Below are 19593 nucleotides of genomic sequence, written 5' to 3' on the forward strand. Positions count from 1 at the left end.
CCGTATACGCGATTACACAGACCGCCATGAACCAACACATACGATCATGCACAAACAATAACGGACCGCATGTGTGTGGAGGTGAGGGGCTTAAATAGGAGATGGGATGAGTGAGTGAATGAGAGTCAGGTGTGTGTGATCAGCATGACTGCGAGGAGCTCCGTGTGGGCAGGACACGCACGGGAGAAGAAGCAGGGTGCTTCGGGGAATGCCACCGCCGAAGGGGGCGTGGCAGGGGATTCCTGACATAACCGACGTTAAGTGGCAAATTTGCCCCTTTTTGTGCTCGAGATATTAGGGTTCGGCGACATAAAAAATCGACATAACCGATTTAAAAAATGCTAAGACAAAGCGAGAATTTGGCGGTTCCTCTTCAAAAACGTCGACTTAATAGGGTTGGCGAGTTAACCGAGGTCGAGATAAGTGGGTTCCACTGTGTGTAATATATATATATATATATATATATATATCATCTAAAGCACGGTGCAGCGCCCCCTGTTTGTGCGACTAAACACAAGCGAAACAACAGAGATTGTAACGTAGCGCATGTTATAGTTTAAATCATTATTTCAGATGTAAAACTTTTTAGGCTTGTCTGCATATTTTGAGGCTGGAAAAGTATGGAATTTCGAGTTGAAAAATGTGTAGGAACCCTGTGCTAAGCCAAACTCTGCCTAATCTCGTTTTGCTTCTTGGTATAACCTTACAACCCCCTCCTGCAGCACATCAGGGCTTATTAGCAGGATTGTGGGCTCTTGTTTGCCTTCTGTAATAACATCTGCTCTATGTGTCTCGGGGTCTCCAGGTCAGGCGGGTACCCAGGTGGGCCCCCGATGGGCGGGATGGGTCCCGGAGGTTCCTACAACCCACCTCAAAATGCTAACTCGAGCCGGATGAACCTCCAGGGTCCCCCTTACAGCACCATGCCTTCGGGTGAGAACGACAGCACCGCTCTGATCTGTTCTGTTGAAATTCTGTTTGATCTGTGTGTCTTATTAGTGTATGCAGGATTATATATAATGTGAAAGACACCCATTTCTTGACCTTGAAATGTTTTTGCGAGGCAGGCTGCATGTCTGGATCATCACACAGTCATTTCAATAGTAGAGCAGATAAAGATATTACCTGCTATTCAGAACCCATAGAAATTCAGAATATTTATTTATTTTATTTTATTTTTTTTGAGTATTATAAAGCTTCTACACAACAGTGGTGTGATTTTGTGTGGGCGTTTTGTGCAGGACCCATGCCCATGGGTCTCGGCGACGGCATGCCTCCCACCGAGCCCAAACAGAGAGCAGAGAAGGAAGAAGGCGGCCTGGCTGTCAAAGAACCGCCCAAAGCAAAGGTAAAAGTAAGTCTCTTATTATTCTCCTCTTTCTCCCGCTCTCAGTCTCTTCTTCTCGGCGTCGTGTCATGATCAGAGACGTATCTGCACTCTGAATGATGGGAATACTCTGCAGCTTTCCACTCTCCGACTTCTCTTTTGTTCCCAGCTTGTGGCACGGCTTTAGCTTAACTAAAGGAGTCTGGATTGCTGTTCTGCTTCGAGACCACACACACACACACACACACACTAACCTCCTGAGTTTATAAAGCGTTCTCCGTCTGTACCTGAGGTGTACCAGTGGAGAGTCATGGCTTTACTCAGATGGCTGGAGCTGACCTGCATGTGCACCACTCACACAATGCCGTCATTCCCAGCAGATCTCAGCTGTGGCATGTACACGTTATTTCTCTGGTAACACGAGTGAAGTCAGAAATCATGGCCATGATGCCTCATGCTGAAGAACCGTTAATCGAATGAATGAATAAATAAATGAGACACCGTTTCTTTTCCCCCAAAAAAACTGTCTATCCCCAGTCTTGTCCCCCCCCCGTCCTCGAGTAAGAAATATTATTCGGGTATAAGTTGTGTTTGGTTTTGAATCGAGACCTGAGTGTCTGAGGTGTGTGAATATCCTGAACCCGCCGGTGGAAAGACGGCATGGGATTGCAGCAACCTCGAACATGAAGTGCACTTTCGAGCAAACTGTCCGCTAACAGTTTCCGCTAATTAAATATATAACGGTACAGCCTACATGCCCTTCTGTCTCATATGTGCATGTTATCAGACTATTGCACTATTGGTTTTCTTTTTTCAAATATAAAATTGAGTTTGTAGAACAATTTTTCGCATAAAAATAAATACTCTTCGTCCACACTGAAACGTCTGAAAATCGAATCATCAACAAGAAGAAATTCTGACTGACGTTTGTCTTGTAGCTTGTTATTTCCACTCTTTGGAGGTGTTCGTGGTGATTTGACAACCTTGCATTTGCATTATAGATCCTAAATAGTAGTAGGAAGGACATGGCTGAATTCTTCACTCTGATTGGTCAGAATGTTGTTTCATTTTCAGTAACACAAGCACTGGCATGTACTTGTATGTTGTTTCTATAGGAACGTTATTACGGATAGAAATATATAGTAGACGATGATTTGGAAGGAGTCTTCAGTGTCAGTGCTTTGTACAAGTCAGGCATAAATCTGTCAGGACATCTATACAAGTCTCATAGTATTTTTATTAGGGCTGTCAAACGCTTAAAACGTTTAACCGTGCACGATTGTCACAAATTAACGGGATTAATCACACATTTTTATCTCTTGTAAATGTACCTTAAATTAATACGTTTTAAATACTCTAATGGATTCTATGGATTCTTTATGCAAATGTTTATTTATTATTAGTGAAACCAAACAACGTGGAGCATGAAGACAAAATATTTTTGTAAAAGTTTAAAAGCAATGATTGCGTTTTAAATTACACTATTATTAGGACACCAAACAGAACTTTTTCTGTTTCCACACGGACGGGTTTAATTGCCGGATATATGTGTGTGTGTGTGTGTGTGTGTGTGTATATATATATATATATATATATATATATATATATATATATATATATATATATATATATATATATATATATATATATATATACTGTAATTTCCGGACTATTAAGTCGCACCCACTGAATGTCTACACTGAAACTAATGAACTTTACACAGGCTTTAATGAAAGACAGTGTCTGTTACATGGCTTGTATCTAAACAGTAGCCTACCAAGAAAGTCATTGTTCACTGTCTTCCTCCTTCCTTTCACAACTATTTCTCTCTGGAGTTCTTTTTTTGGCATCGTCGTGCGTTTAAAAATCACCATCGGTGAAGCTTTTCTCCCGATGCCGTGCAGCTCAGAACACAGGTGAAGTGTTTTTTTTCAGCCCGGTTGTTTTCAGCGTGACGAATGATTCGCATTTCCTGTTGACGGTCCGAGTGAGCGGCAGGTCAAACGTCAGAGGAACATCATCCATATTTATGATGTGGTGCGGCCCGATTCAGTGGGAGTGCATCTGATTTAATATAAAGACTTTCATTGGTTCACCTGAACCCGTTCAACAATTTCATTGGTCTAATGTTATGTTGCTCAGTTTTTTGGCTTGAAGTTTGTGAAACCGGGAAAAACCCAGGAAAAATCCATATATTAGCCACTTCATTGTGTAAGCCGCGGGGCTTAAAACGTGGGGGAAAAGTAGCAGTTTATAGTCCGAAAAATACGGTATATGCTGAGTAATGTGTGTTTGGTAGAAAGTTTTAATTGGGCGTTAGTTAAATCAGTGCTAATTACCAGCTGATAACCAGTACTAATACCTTCTCTGACCTCCACACACTGATCAGAGTCTCTCTGCAGGCTTCTGTTGCTAAATTATAATAAACATCAGCATGATAGCAGTGTTGGAGGAACAGACCGAAAAGTCTGAAAAGTCCATGATTTCTGTAAAATCTCCTAAAAAAAAAAAAAAAAAACTCCTTTAGAACTAAAACCATAGAGACTAAAAGATGCTTTTTGTAAACGAAAGATGTGGAGTTAAAATCAAGTTATGGGGCGTTGGGTTTGTTCTCACTGGAAAGTCAACTTTTGAGATGCATCCAGAACCCTAATTTATAGATTTAAGCTTTAAGGATAAGGAGATATTGCTTAATGTAGATGGTTTCAGTAGGAGATTATTGAGGGCTTTATGACTAAGAACAGATTTTAAATATTGTAAATGGAGAAAGTTTTGGGATTGGGCTTTGGTGAAAAGAGAGAAAAAAGGGGGTAAAGGAAAAAAACAATCAAGGGAACTTAATGGCATAGGTTTCATCTTTGTTTAACTTCTCTTTGTGTAGTATTTGTCGTTAGTAATCATTTGTATTGTACTGAAGTGTGGATTAGAAGAGTCATCTCTGAGCTCTCGTTCAGTATTGTACCTGCTGCTGCCTGTAAAATGTTAATTTTATCTCGTACACCGTTGTGTAAGTGTGTACACTGTACACTGACCAGGCATAACATTATCACATTATAACATTATGAGAGGTGAAGTGAATTACACTGATTATCTCTTCATCATGGCACCTGTTCGTGGGTGGGATATTATTAGGCAGCAAGTGAACATGTCGTTCTCAAAGTTGGCGCGTCAGAAGCAGGAAAAATGGGCGAGCGTAAGGATTTGAGTTTGACAAGCGCCAAGGAAAGAACAGCGGTGAACCTGAAGAAGTTAATGATGTTCATTAATAATTAGTAATAGTTAGTCAACACAATATGAAACAGGCGGTCATAAAGTCATGCCTAATCAGTGTATATAAACTCCACACCTTTAACCTGCTGCTTGTGTTTATTTAGCTGGCGTACAAAGGATCCAGTTAAGTCCGTTATTTAGATTTACGGCATCTCATTCGTTCAGCTGAGCAGCTGTGGGGTTAGGGGTCCAGGAGTGGCAGCTTGTGTGCCTGGGATTTGAGTTTATGATTCAAAGTCTAATGTACTAACCGCTAAGCTACCAAAACTCTCATACCCTCCTCGTTTACATTTTATCGGACGCCAAAAGCAGATCGATTCAGATTTATGGCGTTTGGCAGACATCATCTCCCCTTATCTTAAGTTAATTTATACAGCCAAGCAGTTGAGGGTTAAGGGCCTTTCTTAGGGGCCCCGAACTGCCACTTCCTTTAATTGATTTATATTATAACATATTAAACTATTTGCTTGGACTCAAACACGCATGAAAACGAAAGCAAGTAGGCAGTCATGACGTGTAAAGTGGGATTGATTTAATAAGTAGCAACACAACAATTAGGCTTCATCCTGTGAGCTTTAATTACAGGTTGCTGATCTGAGACAGGAGACAGGTCTAGGTTTCGAATCAGCAACATGCTGGAACCCCTGCAGGACGCGACCATTTTACGGGTTTGGTTACGGTGTATCGATCAGTGTTTCATCCAATGCCATTCGAAGCTTTGCGGCGATACGAGAATGAACTCCATGTGCCATGTGTGAATGCTTGATGATGGATTATGAAGTGAATGATGGTCGCTCGTCCGTCTGTAACACAACTGCTGCATGTTGGTGAGCGTTCCTGGAAGCATGCTAGCTCCGCGCCCACCGCTATTTCCACGATATATGGTTTCTAGGCCCCGCACACACCCACCTATCTACCTTTATTTCCACCGAGCTGATTTTCCCCCTCCCCCTGTTTCTCTTTTTTATTTTTATTTTGAAAGAGAGTGTGTTGCAAGTTAAGAGTTCATGGTGGTGCATATTGAGTGTGTCTGAGACAAGTAGAAGATTCTCACCTCTGCATTCTTCCTCTAAAAGGCGAGCAGCAAAACAGTTTTCGTGCGTGCGTGTGTGTGTGTGTGCGTGAAAGAGAAAGAAAGATGGGGAGATGAGGATAAGGAATAAAGGAGAAACATAAACTCCAGCTATCTCTCACCATGTGGTCCTGTTTGTGTGTGTGTGTGCTTTCCTGGGTGGTTGTGTTGGAATCGTGTGTGTGTGTGTGTGTGTGCACGCTTGTCCTTCTTTTCTTCTCCGTGACAGGACAGCTCCAGCTCCCACTGTGTGTCTCAGCCCCCCACCCCGTCTCCCCTGTCCCCCAGTCCTGCTAGTCTGTCCTCTAATCACGGCGATGACAGTGACAGCATTAGCAGTCCAGCCTGGCCAAAGACCCCCACCAGCCCTGTGAGTGCCACAAGCACGTCTACACTTCTCTCTCTCTCTCTCTCTCTCTCTCTTTATGTCTATCTTTATTTCCACCTTTCCTTTGCCTTCTTTATCCTGCCTCCATTCTGTTCATGGTCTAAATGTTTTTTTTTTTTTGTTTTTTTTTTTGTCCCCCTCCTGCCTCCCACCCCTCACGTGCACTGCTTATTGCTCCATTGTGATTGGTGTTAATTATTTTATTAATGTGCTCATTGTGTTTTCATCAACATTTCTATAGCATCATATACAGGCTTGTATGCACACGTTACACTAATAATAATCAAACCATATGATATGGTGAAGATGGATATGTATTGGATTTATAGATGGAGTCTTCAGTGTCAGAGCCTTTTATCATTTCGAGGTGAAATCTGTGGCACGGGAAAATCTTGTCCGAGGTTTTGTGCTAATGTGACCGATTTGTGACAAAGGCGGGAACATGAGCTCCACTTTTGCACTGACGAATAATTTCCTGTAGCAACAAAGTGTTATTGCTTAGCACCAATAATTTCAGTGATTTGCACATGGCGATGATAAGAACACTGTAAAAAGCTAAAATAGTTCAGATGCCCTTGTCCGGAGCGGCTTACGTTTATCTCCTTCATACAACTGAACAAATATGGGGTTAAGGGCATTGCTCTGGGGCCCATGAGTTTTGAGATTTGAACTCTCAGCTAGAAGGTGACTGATAGTGGATTTTACTGATAGCTTGGTCGACTCGTATTTGCGCATAATCGATCGATTGACCAATAGTTTTTATAATTACACTGTAAAAAAAAACAACCTAAAATTAAAAAAAGAATGTTAAATGTAAATGTGCCAAATAAAATACATATGAATATATTAATAAAAATAATAATGTAAATAACACATTATAATGAATAAATATAAAATAGCACTCTCTGTGCACCGTACATGTTCCAGGCAGCACGCAGTCTTGCATGTAAAAACAAACAGCATGCGGCGTCAGTGATTTGCCCTGTAGAGGCTGCTCTCGTAATGACAGGGGACCTTCTTAGCCACTCCAGCAACTGACGCAACCCGGAAAAACCGATATGGATTTTTGCCGATGGTTCTAGCAATCAACTATCGGTACTGATGAATCGGTCAATCTTTTCTCATAACCTTCAGGTCCTAAGCTACCTGCTGTGCATGAGTGATGAGTAGCACTTCAGTACAAGGACAAAAGTATTGGGATACCCGATTTATTTATTTATTTATTTGTATTTTTCTTACACCCATATGTGCTCCACAAAATTGGAGACAAACAATTGCATAGAATGTCTTTGCTTGCAGTTCATTACATTTTCCCTCCACTGGAACTAGTGTTCCAGTGAATCCTATTAGGATGAATGTGAACACTGACTGCACCCCAGACCTCCTCACTTTACTAACACCCTAGTCACAGAATGAGAATGAACACAGATCTCCACAAAATCTAGTAGAAATTCCTTCCAGAAGAGTGGAGCTTATTACAACAACAAATTGGAACTAAATGTGGAATGGGAATGTTTAAAAAGAACACCAATTTTTATGGTTGGCTGTCCACAGACTTTTGTCTATGAAGTGCAATATTAATAATACAGTAGATCAAGACGTCAAACACAAATTTTTACTCAATGCAACAAAAAGCCGATTAAAGGCATTGAAATGTATTATTGTATCAGCTATACAATGGAATACATTTGTTCTGTAAACAGACCATAGGTTTTTACTTCTACAAGAACATTCGGATATAAAACGTAAAACCCTCTGCTATTGGTTTTGCGTCGTTTCCATGATCACCGTGTCTTTACATTTCCATATAAATGAACTGCTAGCTAAATCACTCAATCATTTTTTAACTAGCTTTCATGCCCAGTGCCCATATTCTCCAGTTGCCTAGCAACCGTGTTCCTGTGGCTTTTACTGCTAGAATGGTGAGTGTATCGTGTGTTTCTTCTCATGTTGAAGGAAACTCAAGAGGCGTCTGACTGAAAGAAGATTTCTTCCAGCCAATCAGGCATTGTGAATTGACCATAGTTATATGGCACGTGTATATAGATAATGTGTATTCCTGTATTTGTGTCCGCCTCTCATGAGAAGAGCCTTTATTTTTGTTTGGTTATTCATCGTGAATGTTTTACTACCGTTGTAATGCCACGCATCATTATTTGATTTGTGTGTTGTGTAGAAGCCGAACTCGGCCACCATGACAAACGAGAAGATCACACGCCTGTATGAGATGGGGAACGAGCCAGAGAGGAGGGCATGGGTGGACCGTTACCTGGTCTTTATGGAGGAGAGGGGCACACCTGTACCCAACCTACCTGCTGTAGGCAAGAAGCCCCTGGACCTGTGTCGCCTTTACCTGTGTGTGCGTGACATCGGAGGTCTGGCCATGGTGGGTGGAGGAAGCCGGTCTGTGTGGAAGTTTTGAGCTTCCAGTATTTCTGCAGTGATTATCAGCTGCAGATCTTGTTCTGGGTCATCTCAGGTTTCTTCACATCCAAGATTTCCATACATGATTACCTTAGAATATAGAATAGCCATTCGATATAGCTTTAAAAAAAAATGGCAAGCCATGCCTCCTTTCCAGGTAGTAACATATAGAAGCCCTCCTTCATATTTGGTAGTAGCATATCAAAGCCCCTCCTCCTTCACAGGTAGTGATATAGTAGAAGTGGACCGATAGTGGATTTTACTGATAGCTATGTTGAATCGTACTTGATAACAAATTAATCAAGTTTGTAAAATGAATAGTTTGTAAAATAAATATTGGATAAAAACAACCAAATAAACACTCCATGTAAAATAGTACTAAACATAAAGTAAAATTTGAAATAATAATAAGTAAAAAAAAAAAAAAAAAACTAGCCTCTAGAGGCCACTCTAATACTGCACAACGCAACCCGGAAAAACTATCGGCAGGGATTTTTGAAGATAGTTGCAGCAATCAACTCTTAGTGTCGATAAATCAGAGGACCACTTATATAGAGGCCCCTTCTCCTTCACTGATATTGATCTATAGTGCCCACTCCTTTTTGACCCCTGTAATTAATCGAAATGTTTAACGGAGAACTGATTTAAAGGGACAAACAGCTGCTGCCTTTTTCTTTATATTTCTTGAATTTCATTGTAGCCTCTCTGTCCCGTGTCCAGGTGAATAAGAATAAAAAGTGGCGCGAGCTCTCCACACTTCTGAACGTGGGAACGTCCAGCAGCTCAGCTAGCTCTCTGAAGAAGCAGTATATCCAGTACCTGTTTGCTTATGAATGTAAGGTGGAGCGTGGTGAAGAACCTCCACCAGACGCCTTCATTACTGACAGCAAGAAGCAGCAGCAGGCCAAGATCCAGCCGCCATCGCCGGGTAAGGAGCCTCCTACACGTCTCACCCTCACTGAGATAACAAACAAAACAACAATTATGCCGTACTATTAAATTCAGTCCGATCCTGAAAAGTAGGAGTAAAAAAAAAAAACGTCTTCTGACATTGGTTTTGACCCTGCAAGGAACCAGACTCAAAAGGGAACTCGCGCTCTTCACGCAGACCCGCATTTGTCGTGATGACGAGGTCACTGTTGCTTTTCCCCCTGCTCTGCCTGCTATCGGATCGTTTAATCTCTAGGATTAGTTTTTGAGTGAGCGATGCATAGCATTTTAAAGTGTGTTATAGCGTACATAATGTGCAGTCTGCCCTTTAGGCTGATAGATGGTCGAGCGAGGCCGGGGCTCGTCGCTGGCATCCTTCCTCTATCTGCCCTCAAATCAATTTGAGCTGGCTGTGCGAGAGCTAAAAATATCTGACAGGTGATAGTCACGCTGAAAGAGGGAAAGAGAAAGAAAGAAAGGAGCGGTGGCGGGGGGTGGTGGAGAGGGAGAGCTGTCAAGCAACCAGCTAAAGGATTTCCCTTCCTTCCTCCCTCCATCCCTCCCCTCACTGGTACACACACACAGAGAGAGAGAGAGAGTCCAGCCAGAGCTGTCAAACAGCAGGAGGGGGGATTCCCCAGGGAAGATTAATAGGGGGAGGAGTGTGAGATATACAAAAATGACCTCCGCCTGACCCCCTACATGGCCGACCAGTGAGCCAGCATTTTTTTTCTACCCCTCCTTCTCTTCTCCTTTACTCAGACTGAATATGGCATCAAGGGCACTCCAGTTCATGCTCATGAATGTATGTGTCAGTTCTGTCCTCCTGTAACCCTTCTGAATTGTTTACTTTCAGAGCTCACACACTTTCACTACATGTAATGCTGCAGGGTATTTCTCTGTTTGTTTGTTTTTTTCTTTCAAGCTTTGCCAATTATTCTTCCTGCTCTGTTCACATTTTAATAAATAAACTAAATGCTAGCATCATAAATCAGGAGTATTTTGAGCAGTCTTTCCTTTATTAATACGAATAATTTACTCATTACAACATGCTGGTGTTCATATAATAATCTTAAAAATAGCATTAAGACTTTATTCATTAAACACACAGTATGGACAAAAGTATTGGGACACCTGACTGAACTTGGAGGCACACAGTCGTAGAAGACGTCTTTGGATGCAGTAGCATTAAATTTTCCCTTCACTTGAACTAGGAGACCCCCCCCGAACCTGTTCCAGCATGACAGTACCACTGTGCACAAAATCAGCTCCATGAAGATATGCTTTACATGGGTTGGAGAGGAAGATCTTGAGTGGCCTGCTATAGAGCTCTGAACTCGAACCCTACTGAATAATTTTGCGGTAAATGTGAACGCTGACTGTACCACATGCCTCCTCACCTCACCTACATCAGTACCTGACCTCACTAACACCCTGATGGCTGAATGAATTATATATTCAATATTCGAAAAATGGGAATAATGCTGAAATAAACGATCAGATGCAATACATCTGTAGGAACAAACTAGACAGCGAGAACATGAAAAACCTCAGTGCTCAGGACCCACATGCCCTTGGTCCCCTTTCAACCCTGAGGAGATTCTGCATTAAAGCATTTTTATAAAAGGAACTCTCCTCACACAGGTGTAAATAAGTGGTTTTGATGGATTTATTTACTTTTTCCATTGTATTCCTCACAGTTTTTTTTTCTTTCCTGTAGCAAACTCTGGCTCTCTCCAGGGCCCCCAGACTCCTCAGTCTACAGGCAGCAGCTCCATGACCGAGATGCCTGGGGATTTAAAGCCCCCGACACCGTCCTCTACTCCACACAGCCATATGCCCCCTCAGCAAAGTGGCAGGTGGGTAAAATACACTGCAGAATGCTAATGAGCTGGGAAATGAATCTAAATCTCCAGGTGCACAGGGTTGCTGTAGGTTTCACACCTTAACCATAACTCAGGATGAACAAAGACAGATGGGCATATTATAGAAAAATATATATATTTATATAATGTAATATATCTATGTCATTTATCACATTTTAGCAACCATTTCAGTATAATCTTCTCAAGGGACAATACTATAGAAATGAAACATGCCTTAATCCTCCTGGGTATGAAATTCACCAGAGCTGCACAGGTTGTTGCTGGGATCCTTTTCCACTCCTCCATAATGACATTACGGAGCTGCTGGATGTTAAACACATAGTGCTTCTCCACATTGAGGAACCCCACATTCTAAATAGGGTTCTGCTCTGAAAACATACTTGGGCACTCCACCTTCACCTTCCTCAGCATTGCGGTTTTTATCCTGCCGGTGTTTTTGGGGTCATTCTCTGGTTGAAAAACCGCCATTCGGCCCAGTTTTTGAGGGGAGGGCGTCATGTTCTGTTTCATAATGTCACAGTACACGTTGGACCTTCTGCTTCTGAAACCTCTAAAGTAACGCTGGCATCACTCGTGCGTCTGATTTTTAAAGCAGCTTCTGCACCTGACGAGGACTCAACTTCTTCGATGGACCCTTGCGAGGTCTGTTCCGAGTGGAACCCGTCTTGGAAAACCTCTGTATGACCCTGACCACTGTACTGTAATTTAGCCTCAGCTTTGACCATCTTTGTGGAGAACAAGTCTAATTTTTAAATCCTCAGAGATTTTTGCCATGAGGTGCCATGTTGAACATCCAGTGGTCAGTGTGAGAGAATTGTACCCAAAGCACCACATTTTAACTGCTCTAATACAAGATACACATATTTGTATGGTTCTGTCAAGCAGACACAGACAAACGTGAGGCTGTTCTCACTTTGCTTGCCAGTTATTTAGACAATAATGGCTGTATGTTGAGTTGAGTACATCTATTCTGCAGTACTGCTCCACAAGCTGCACATTGACTACACTAAAATATATCCAAGTTTCATTTCTATTGTATTGTCCTTGAGAAGAAATACTACAATGGTTGAGATACTGTATATTTCATTATATATGAAAAATGAAATTAGATAGATAGATAGATAGATAGATAGATAGATAGATAGATAGATAGATAGATAGATAGATAGATAGATAGATATCCTGAGTTATGATGGTTAGACTTCCGTTTTTTCAGTCTTCCGATGACGATTTGATAAAATTGTACAAAAATTTATGTTTTGCACAGCAGGGAAATGTAATAGCGTATGCGCCGCCCTCCACTGACCCACATATAGTTACACAGTTTTGTTAAATAATGCACTGTAATTTGTTAATACTACCCCATACTGAGCACCATTCTTCAAGACTCCTGGGTAGGCTAGGCCATGTCTCCACTCACCATATTTTCAAGTTACAATGGGGTCATTGGAACACATCTATATTGAAAGTTGGGGACCACCTGTAGTTACATTAGTTATGTTTGGGCAAATTATCTTGTCAGAAATTGGTCCATTGTGCAAAACAAGGTTAGGAACCACTGCTCCAGATGTAGTTTCTGAGCCAACTGTGTAGCTTTGAGTTTCCTTCTAACACTGATGTTTGTTGAACATCCCATTACAGATTTTGTCCTCTTTTTTGCTCTCATTATAACAGTCAAGCCTTTTGTAGCAGATTTGGAGTATAGAATCTGGTCAGGGTCTGTGCAGGCCAATTTGGGTCTTGTTTACATGGAACTCGCTTTTTGTCCATTGTCATGGTGGAGCAGCTTTTGGAATTTCTAATTAAATTAAATAATTTTACATTGGATGTGGACATTCTGTGCTTCCAAGTTTGTGGCAACGGTCTGGGAAAGAATCGTCTATGGATGTGTGAGGCAACGGTCTGGGAAAGAATCGTCTATGGATGTGTGAGGCAACGGTCTGGGAAAGAATCGTCTATGGATGTGTGAGGCAACGGTCTGGGAAAGAATCGTCTATGGATGTGTGATGGTCAGGTGTCCACATACTTTCCAGTGTACTGTCTAGGAACCGTATTCAGAAATCATCACAATCTCCGTTCACTTCTCTGACTTGATCATCTCTGGTTCTTGTACTCATTCGTTTTTGTCCCACCATCTTATGCACCAATGGCATACATGTTTATTTCAATTCGTCTATTGATCCCAGTCTTTCTTAACCTTTATTTACAGAAACAGTGGCGTCAGCTTGCAGGATCCGTTCTCCGACAGCAGCGATCCAGCTTTCCAAAAGCGAGCCAACGTCCCACCTGGTATGATGTACCAGCAGGGAGGAGGGGGCATGGAGGCACGAATGCAATATGATGCCAATAAGGAGCCCTATGGAGGTCAAAGGAAAGGTGAGGCAGTGTAGCAACTGTGTCATAAATAAAGAAAAACCTTTCTTCCTGTACTCATCGCTGCTTTCTCACCGTGTTGTGTTGCTGTATATACATTAGCTGAGTCTCCTCTCCAGCTGTAGTGGTTAATGAAGGTGATTTTCTGGGCAGCTCTGCCCCCTAGTGTCCGCTTTCTGGCATAGCTACTAGTGTCATTTATCTAGGCTCTATTCTATATCTTATTCTAAGGCTGCAGTTATCAAGTGTTCTACCAATTATTCCTTCATTTAATTTAGTAATCGGATAAAAAAGTACTCTTTCTTTTTAAAAGAGCAAACCTAAATATACAAATATATAATAAGAAAAGTAGTTTTATTTTTAAAAAAAAAGTGTATTGCTGAAATTGCTTGAAGGTGTAGTGCATTTTTTTTTGCCATATTTTTTATATATATATATATATATATATATATATATATATATATATATATATATATATATATATATAAAGACTTTAAAAAAGGGCTTAACAGGAGCCTAACAGGTTTTGGTCCCCGTGTCTCCCTGTATCCTAAACTACAGAAGGTTAAAGGCTCACTAACAACACCTTTTCAAATGTATCATTATATATTTAACCAATAAGATATATAAGTCTAGATTAAGAACTAATGATAAGAATTTAAAGCCCGGTAGGCTTTTGTGCACCGGCCGGGTTTGTTTGTGTTTTTTGGCCGATCCTGCCGGCAGAGCTTGTCGGCGAGAGAGAGAGAGAACTCCAATCGGCTATTTAGTTTAGTGAATTAGTACACTAGAGAAAAACAGAGCACGCTTGTTGTCTTTGAAATGAACTTAGAAATGATTGAGACAGGTGTAAACGCTGCTTGCTTTATTTATTCACAGTTCTAGCTCTTTTGGTTTTCCCGAGTACAAACTACTGACATCTGCTGGTATTAGAAAGTTATGTTCTCTCATGTAAATGCAGAACGTACACGTGCCAATGCCGATATTATAAAATGCCAAAAATCCGCCAGTCAGCCTCTAATGATGAACGTCTTTGAGTTTTATGTTTCTAAAAGATTGGCTTCCTGTTTCAAGCCACAAGTCTTGCTAAAGCATTTTAGTTTTAAAAACTTTAAACGTTTATATCTTTGAAGGTGGCAGCGACTCATTCATGCCAGGGCCAATGCCCAGCAGTGGCATGCAGGACATGTACCCACGAGGACCCCAGGGCATGGGAATGAGAACTCAGTACCCATACAGCCAAGGCTTTGAGCGAAGGTCAGTAATATTACACACTAAGCTACTGGACCATTTGATTTTCGTCTGAGTCCAGCTTCATATTTTTTGCCTTGTCTTCATCAGGCCTGATCAAGCCATTGGCCCAGATGGTGGAATGGTCCCTCCTGGAAATCAAAACATTATGCCTTCCAACAGTGATCCGAACATGTATCATGGCAATAGATTTCCATCACAACAGAGGTAAGAATTACTAGGCTTTATCTCTGTAAAGCTGCTTTGAGACAATGTCTGTTGTTAGAAGAGCTGTTCAGGTAGTCTAGGACATGTCTCGATTTACGATATTGTCAAGTTACGATGTGGTCATCAGAAGGCATCATAAGTCGAGACCACCTGTACAAATAAAAATGAATTTAATTATGAATGGCTGAACGATGTGTGTTCTTTATTTAGGCATGGTCATGATGGTTATGGACAGCAGTATCCTCAAGGCATGCAGTATGGCACACATGGAATGTACCCACAGCCACAGGTAAGTCTGCAGCGTTTATAATTAGTACTAGTCAGTATTTAGATAATATTTATGAAATACTCCATTTTCTGGACCACAAGTTGCATTTAGTATCAAATTAACTTTTTGTAAAGGGGCAGGTTGTGAAGTTTTCTCAAGGCAAGTTATATTCAGTCTGGCTATTTTGTAAAAATGTCCTGAAAAGCTCTTCTGTTGCTCTTTAGGGCTATAAGAGACCTGGTGAAGGGATGTATGTGCCTCCCACAAAACGACATGAGGGGGAATCTTATGGCATGCAGTTTAGTGGCCAGCAGCCAGATATGTATGGGCAGTATGGTGGATTTCCAGAGCGAAGACCTATGCAGGGACAGTTCCCATACCCATATAACCGTGAACGCATGCAGCATGGGGGACAGGGACCTCCTCAGCATGGCATGATGGGTGGAGGACCATCCTCCACTCCCAGTGGAGGCCCCCCTCAAGGTAACATGTGGCACCCAAGGACCGACATGGGTTACCCTTACCCCAGCAGACAAGGCCATGGGCCATACCCCTCCATGAGTCGTGCAGATGACCCTGAGGGCAGGCCAAATCAGGACAGTCAGTGGACAAATCACCCGGGTCAGCGTCAGTCGCCTTATCCTTCTCAGTCTTCTGCAAGCTCCATGCCACCTATTACAAACCGCCAGCCTCCGTCCTCTTACCAGTCTCCTCCAGCCATGCCAAATCACATCGCCCGTGCACCAAGTCCAGCACCTTTTCCCAGACCCATGGGAGGTTCCATGTCCCCCAATAAAACACATTTGATGGCACCAACAAAGATGCCAAAACCAGGGGTTCCCGGGTCTATGCCAGGCTCTCAGACTGGTGGGGTTCCGGGCAAGGCCTCCCCCCCACACACCGGGAAATCAGCTTTCCACTGGATTCCGTTGAGGCTACACAGCCTCAGGTAAAGCCTCGCCGAAGATTAACCTCCAAAGACATCGGTAAGTGACTTGCTGAATATAAAAATAATAGCTATGTTTCTTACAGAAGTAAAATTTCCCCCTCTGTACTAGGGCAAAATTTTTTACTAAAAGTATTGTAGTTTGTAGCGTTGATACAGCACAAAATTGTCTTTTCCTTGTAGGGACACCAGAGGCCTGGCGTGTGATGATGTCTCTGAAGTCCGGTCTGCTAGCAGAGAGCACTTGGGCTTTGGACACCATAAACATTCTGCTATATGACGATAATACAGTGTCATCTTTTACCTTGTCGCAGGTAAGTTGCCAAAGTTAGCGCTTGAATAGTTACTCCTTAATTAAACAAATTGGTCAAAGTGTGGTATACCTTTGTCCTCTAGTTGCCAGGTTTCTTGGAACTGATAGTCGAATATTTCAGAAGATGCTTGATTGAGATCTTTGGAATCCTGGAAGAATATGAAGTGGGTACCGAAGGCCAAAAGACACTTCTCGGCCCCCTCCCAGATCCAGCAGAAAAAGAGAAATTGGACCATCAGGAACAAGCCAGTTCAAATACTGAGCAAGTAGACAAGAAGCCGGAAGCAGTGTCCCAAAAGTGTGTCATCAGCATCACATCTGGAGCGGACGCCCTTGAGACAAAGCCAGAAGTAAAAGTCGAGCAGGAGAAGGACGGACAAAAAGAAGACTGTCCTTCCACAGAACCCAGGCCTAAACAAGCTAGCAAGTATGACAGAGTGCCAGTAAAAGTGGAAGAGCAAGAGGCAATCGCAGACCTAGTGGAAGACCGATCAGAACAGCTGGGCTTGGCTGGAGAGTTTACCAGTGGGCTGCTTCACTGGAAGGCTGGCGGAGGAGACTCCACCGCCCACATCCAGACCTACTTTGACAGAAAATACGGGGAGACAGAAGCTAAACCAGTAAAGACCAGTACAGACCTTGAGGAGTTTAGAGAACGAGACATCAATGATTCCAGTCAGGAGGAATTATCTCATAAGCAAGACCAGGATGTCCCAGATAAGAGTCTGACAGCCACAGGAGATGATCCCGGATCTCCGGCAGAGAGCGGGGCTAAAGAAACCACCTCGCAGAGCAGGGAGAATCCATGCAGTATTGCCCAGCTGGAAGATGAACCACGTTGCTGGGACGAGGCACCACTGTCCACAGCCGAAGACTGGCAGGATGAGGTGGCTAAACGCTGCATATGCATTTCCAACATAGTCCGTGGCCTGTCCTTTGTCCCAGGTAACGACACGGACATGGCGCGGCATCCAGGGCTGGTACTTATACTTGGCAAGCTGGTCCTCTTGCACCATGAACACCCAAAGAGGAAGAGGACACCCCTTACCTACCAGCGTGAAGAGGAAAGGAGTCTGGCTTGTAGCAAGGATGAGTGGTGGTGGGACTGCCTCGGTGCTTTGCACGAGAACACCTTGGTGACCTTGGCCAACATTTCGGGGCAGCTCGATCTGTCGATCTACCCTGAGAGCATCTGCTTACCCATCCTGGATGGCCTTTTGCACTGGATGGTCTGCCCGTCAGCCGAGGCCCAGGACCCTTTCTGCACAGCCAGCGGCTTCTCTTCTCTCACACCGCAGAGGCTGGTGCTGGAGTGCTTGTGCAAGCTGAGTATCCAGGACTGTAACGTGGACCTGCTGTTAGCAACGCCACCTTTCAGCCGCCAGGAGCGCCTCTTCACAACGTTAATGCGTCACGTGGGCGAACGGAAGAGCCAGGTGTGCCGAGAGATGGCCGTGGCCGTCCTTGCCAACCTGGCGCAGGGAGATCCCGTGGCCGCACGTGCCATTGCACTTCAGAAGGGCAGCATCGGGACCCTGATAGGGTTTTTAGAGGACAGTCTCGCCATGGCACAGTTTCAGCAGAGCCCTCATAGCCTGCTGCATGCAGGACATCCGAGCCACCCCGAGCCACCCAGCATCAACATGATGTGCCGGGCTGCTAAAGCTTTAATGGCGATCGCTCAGGTTGAGGAGAACCGGCCAGAGTTCGTGTTGTACGAGAGCCGCCTGCTGGACATCACCCTGTCATCCGTGCTGAACTCTGGCGTGGCAGCCATTTTGTGCGAGGTTCTGTTTAAGCTGGGTCGATCGTGACACGAGCCTGGCAGCCCTGAAAATCAGTGGGACAAGCCACACAGATCGAGATCGTCTGTGTTATATTTTTATTTAAATAAAACGAAAAAGACAAAAAATGTTTTTACTTAAACGGTTATATAGAGAATATATATAGCTCCTCTACCCCCTTCTTTTTTTCATTTTGGATTTTTAAATGATTTTAATACAAATATTTAATATTTCATGGTGTTTTCTATTTTTTTTTGTTACTTTTTTGTTCTGTTTCAACCAAAGTTGGCATCTGATAGATACTGTATTAGTTAAAAAAAAATTGCTCTTAAGATTTTATTTTCTTTGTTTGTGGCTGTTTCTGGTGGGACTATGTTTATTTGGGGATGCACATTTATTTAAAAATTGTGAGATGTGTTGTAGATAGAACTTCTCTTGCAATGTGTTAAAAAAACAAAACAAAACAAAAAAAAAAAACACTGATTTACTCAAGATATACATGTATCCAGCTCTATAAAGCATTGTGCAATAGGGAATAGATGGCTTGTTGGAGGGATTACCAAATGTGAATGACTCTTTACCACAGGCAATATTCAAATCTGATAACCAGTATTGCACTGCGCAACCACACCAGTATGTGAGGGTAAAGTGAGAGCTGTTCTTTTTCGTTCGTTTTTTTCTTTCTTACTCTCTTCCACCAGTATGACCACAGGATCAACAGTCAAAACTATAAAGCGCTTGTTACCACTTCTCTTCATTCATTACAGGCTGATTTGTTTGTGTGCGTGTGTGTATGTGTATATATATATATATATATATATATATATATATATATATATATATATATATATATATATACACACACACACACACACACACACACACACACACACAGTTGTATATTAAACAGGCCCCTTTTCACTTTTTTCTCCAAGAGACGTGGTATTCTACAGAGTGATGATAGTCAATGCTAATTATTATCAACCTGAAAATGAAATTTTAATTGCCATCGTCCATTGTGTAGGACGTCCCTGCGTGGACTGTTACTGCACGAGTCTGTAAACCAGATAGGAGCAGGTTCCTCAAATGGCCTTGGATGTCTGTTTTATTTTTTTGTTGAAAAAGTAAATAAATAAGTGACAGGATCATCAAAA

The 19593-nt window shown here is 42.5% G+C and overlaps 1 protein-coding gene across 1 annotated transcript in view; it reads left to right on the forward strand.

Annotated features, from left to right (window-relative positions):
* arid1b (AT rich interactive domain 1B (SWI1-like)) overlaps positions 1 to 19197 on the forward strand; it is a 71446-nt gene extending 52249 nt beyond the window's left edge. The window contains 14 exon segments of the mRNA XM_046836547.1: positions 806 to 933; positions 1242 to 1348; positions 5899 to 6039; positions 8234 to 8443; positions 9202 to 9409; positions 11132 to 11270; positions 13507 to 13673; positions 14804 to 14927; positions 15012 to 15128; positions 15339 to 15417; positions 15621 to 16275; positions 16278 to 16382; positions 16526 to 16656; positions 16739 to 19197. Coding sequence (XP_046692503.1) covers positions 806 to 933; positions 1242 to 1348; positions 5899 to 6039; positions 8234 to 8443; positions 9202 to 9409; positions 11132 to 11270; positions 13507 to 13673; positions 14804 to 14927; positions 15012 to 15128; positions 15339 to 15417; positions 15621 to 16275; positions 16278 to 16382; positions 16526 to 16656; positions 16739 to 18469 — 4042 coding nt within the window. The 3' untranslated portion in view covers positions 18470 to 19197.
* The last annotated feature ends 396 nt before the right edge of the window (positions 19198 to 19593 follow it).

Source organism: Silurus meridionalis, chromosome 23 (genome assembly GCF_014805685.1).
Source record: "Silurus meridionalis isolate SWU-2019-XX chromosome 23, ASM1480568v1, whole genome shotgun sequence".
Classification (NCBI taxonomy): domain Eukaryota; kingdom Metazoa; phylum Chordata; class Actinopteri; order Siluriformes; family Siluridae; genus Silurus; species Silurus meridionalis.